Genomic DNA, 2927 nt, shown 5'->3' with positions numbered 1-2927 from the left:
GGAACATGTGGGCTGGACATGGGGGGCATACGGGCTGGACATGGGGGGCATGCGGGCTGGACATGGGGAACATATGGGCTGGACATGGGGAACATGTGGGCTGGACATCGGGGGCATGTGGTCTGGACATGGGGAACATATGGGCTGCACATGGGGAACATATGGGCTGCACATGGGGACCTACGGGCTCAACATGGGGACCGTACGGGCTGGACATGGGGAACATATGGGCTGGACATGGAGGACATGTGGGCTGGACATGGGGAACATGTGGGCTGGATATAAAGACCATGCGGGCTAGCCAAGAACATGTGGGCTGGACATGGGGACCATGTGGGCTAGCCAGGAACATGCAGGCTTCACCCGGGCCAGGCGTGGGGCAGAGTTGAACATACCACATGTTTCTGTTTGGAACGGCTGTATACCACGCAATGCCAGTGTCTTGTGTGTAAAAACGAGCGGGGCTGACATGGGGCCCATGTGGGTTCGTCAAAAACATATGGCCTACATCTGGGCTAGGCATGGGCTGGATATGGGCTGGACATGGGCGGACACATATGGGCCCTTTCAATCGCCCATGATCAAAAACCACATGGCAACTAGTGGGATTACCAGATGGTGCCCAAATCGAAGCCCGGCTTGCGCCCATGTGGGGCCCACATCTTTGTGCCGTCTACTGTGGAAACTCTTGAAGGTCGTAGCGGACATATAGGTGAGACATCAGGGTGAAATCAGGCTCTCGTCAAAATAATGAAGTCAAAGAAACCAGAATTTTTTTGGCTGATGGGCAATTTTTTTTTTAAATCGAATTTTTTGGTTTTGTTTTTTTGTTTGTTTGGCTGAGCACCTTTTATGTCCATAAAAAATACATTTCTTTGTGGATTTTACTTTTTTTTAAAAGAGGCACAGAAAAAACAAGCTTTCATTTTCCAAGAACTCTCAATCTATGGAAATCAGCAAACTTTAGCTGCCATTTTTTCGTATTTTATCTCGACTTCTATTCAAGAGAGATGAATATTATTTTCTTAAATCAAAAGCAATACAAATGAGCTTGCTTTAAGATAATACGAACAACTCCACGTCATGATTAAAAGCTGACGATCGCCTGATTTCACCGTGTCGTGACTCACATGTCGGATCAGCAACAGGCCAAACCCAGTGTTGCAGCTAATTTCGAACCCCCATACACAGATCAGAAACACGAATTTGCATATTTTATACTACACACCTTGTTGCCTGCCCTTCTAAGTTTCAGGTTAAAAGGCCAAAATTGAAAAAAATATCCGTATAAATAATGAAGGTGGGCTTCTTACTTAAAGAACCCCAAAACAGTGCGCCTTGAAGCGGGCAAAGTGCGCGACCTCAGTGAGCTAAAGGATAAGGTCAGGCTGCTCCGTTAAGTCAGTTGGTATCATGCTGGACCATGGAGTGGACGGCCCAGGTTCGAATCCTCAACAGGGCATAGAAGAAATGGGGCTATAGGTGTTGTTCTTTTCTCGTTTTGTTTATTCATTTGTTATTGTTGTTTGAGGTGGTGGTGGTGGGGGGTTTTGTTGTTGTTGTTTTTTGTTTTTTTTGGGGGGGTTGTTGGTGGGGTTGGGGTTTTTTTGTGGGCGAGGTGACGCTTTTAAGGCTCTGAGCCCAATTGGTTTGGTATTATCGGAGATAGTTCAGCTCCTTAAATGACCTCACTATGTTGAAAGGAGAGTTATGCTTTTTTTTTCTTCCCTTTTTTTTGTAAGTGTTATACGGTCTTCGCAACTTCATAAGGTCATATGAGCGCCCGGGACACATTAAACATACATGTATCCAGTTTGGTAAGAATTTTGAATTTTTCCTGAGTGGAGGCCGAAGCCTACTCTTATCAATTTTAGGACCACCAAGTGAGTTAGATCTTTCATACCATATATTAATAATAATAATAATGATAATAATAATAATAACAACTTCGTCCGTCAATGTCTGACGACGACTGGTGCATAGCCAGGGAAGAATATTATTTCCCTTGCGAAACAGATGAATTAAAAGTTAAAATGACTTATGGCTTCTGCTATGTCCGATGAGACCAATCCTTGCTGGGGAAAGGTTTGCCACATCGCTACCCTAGAGCCTAGAGTTACAAAGTTTTGTCTGCGCAGTGTATAGTTTTTGAGAAATTGGTCGCTTTTAAGGACAAGCGGTCTAACCCAGATTTCGGGGGTTTCCAAAAATCTTGACCTGCACCTTAAGTGGGCATTGCCCTACCTATAGGAGAAGTTTGGTTTCACTGGTGTCTATATTTGTTTGGTTATAGAGAAAACTATCCTTGTCTTTTAAAGAGACTGAACAAGGGGCAAAAACTTCACCTTCGATTGTCTCAAAACAGCTTTTTTTCGGGATAGCCCCCTTGTCCTTAAAGTGACCAATTTTGACTTTCACAACGTGTCAAGCTTTTTCAAATGCAGTTCTTTAAATATGTTGGTAATGACTCCCAACAATCTTACGATTGTTATAGAGCAGATAAAATACTTAGTTTCTGACGTCATGAAAGTAGTAATTCAAAGGAGTCAAAAAATACCAAATAGAACTTTGTAATTATAAGGTAACGGCATGTTGAGCTTTAAAATTTGTTTTCCTCTCAGGGTAAAAAAACCAGAATGGATAGCCACGTTCAGTTTCGGTTACGCTGACGGATACAACAGACTTCTCTCCGGCTCAGGGTGCCTCACCGACGAACAAGGTCTGTTTTTAAAGTGTCCGTTTGTTTGCTGTTTGTTTGTTTGTTTTGTTAACGTGTTTGTTTTACAGAAGCAGATGTCCCTTCCGGCCTTTTTAGGGACTTATTTTGGTTATCTCAAATGAGAAAGGGCCAAAGGCGTTTGTGGTAAAGTAGTTAGGCACCACGCTGTCTCTCGCAGAAGACCCAAGTTTGATTCCGTTGGGGGGGG

At 43.8% G+C, this 2927-nt stretch overlaps 1 protein-coding gene across 1 annotated transcript in view; it reads left to right on the top strand.

The window, feature by feature from the left end:
- The window catches only part of LOC101861881 (alanine racemase), a gene marked incomplete in the record, with an annotated part of 43648 nt that overhangs the window by 38734 nt on the left and 1987 nt on the right, over window positions 1-2927 (top strand). Inside the window, 1 exon segment of the mRNA XM_035969025.1 lies at window positions 2622-2719. Coding sequence (XP_035824918.1) covers window positions 2622-2719 — 98 coding nt within the window.

The sequence above is a fragment of the Aplysia californica genome, unplaced genomic scaffold (assembly GCF_000002075.1).
Source record: "Aplysia californica isolate F4 #8 unplaced genomic scaffold, AplCal3.0 scaffold00106, whole genome shotgun sequence".
NCBI lineage: Eukaryota > Metazoa > Mollusca > Gastropoda > Aplysiida > Aplysiidae > Aplysia > Aplysia californica.
The sequence above is the reverse complement of the archived record's forward strand: the minus strand, read 5'-3'. Positions and strand labels throughout refer to the sequence as shown.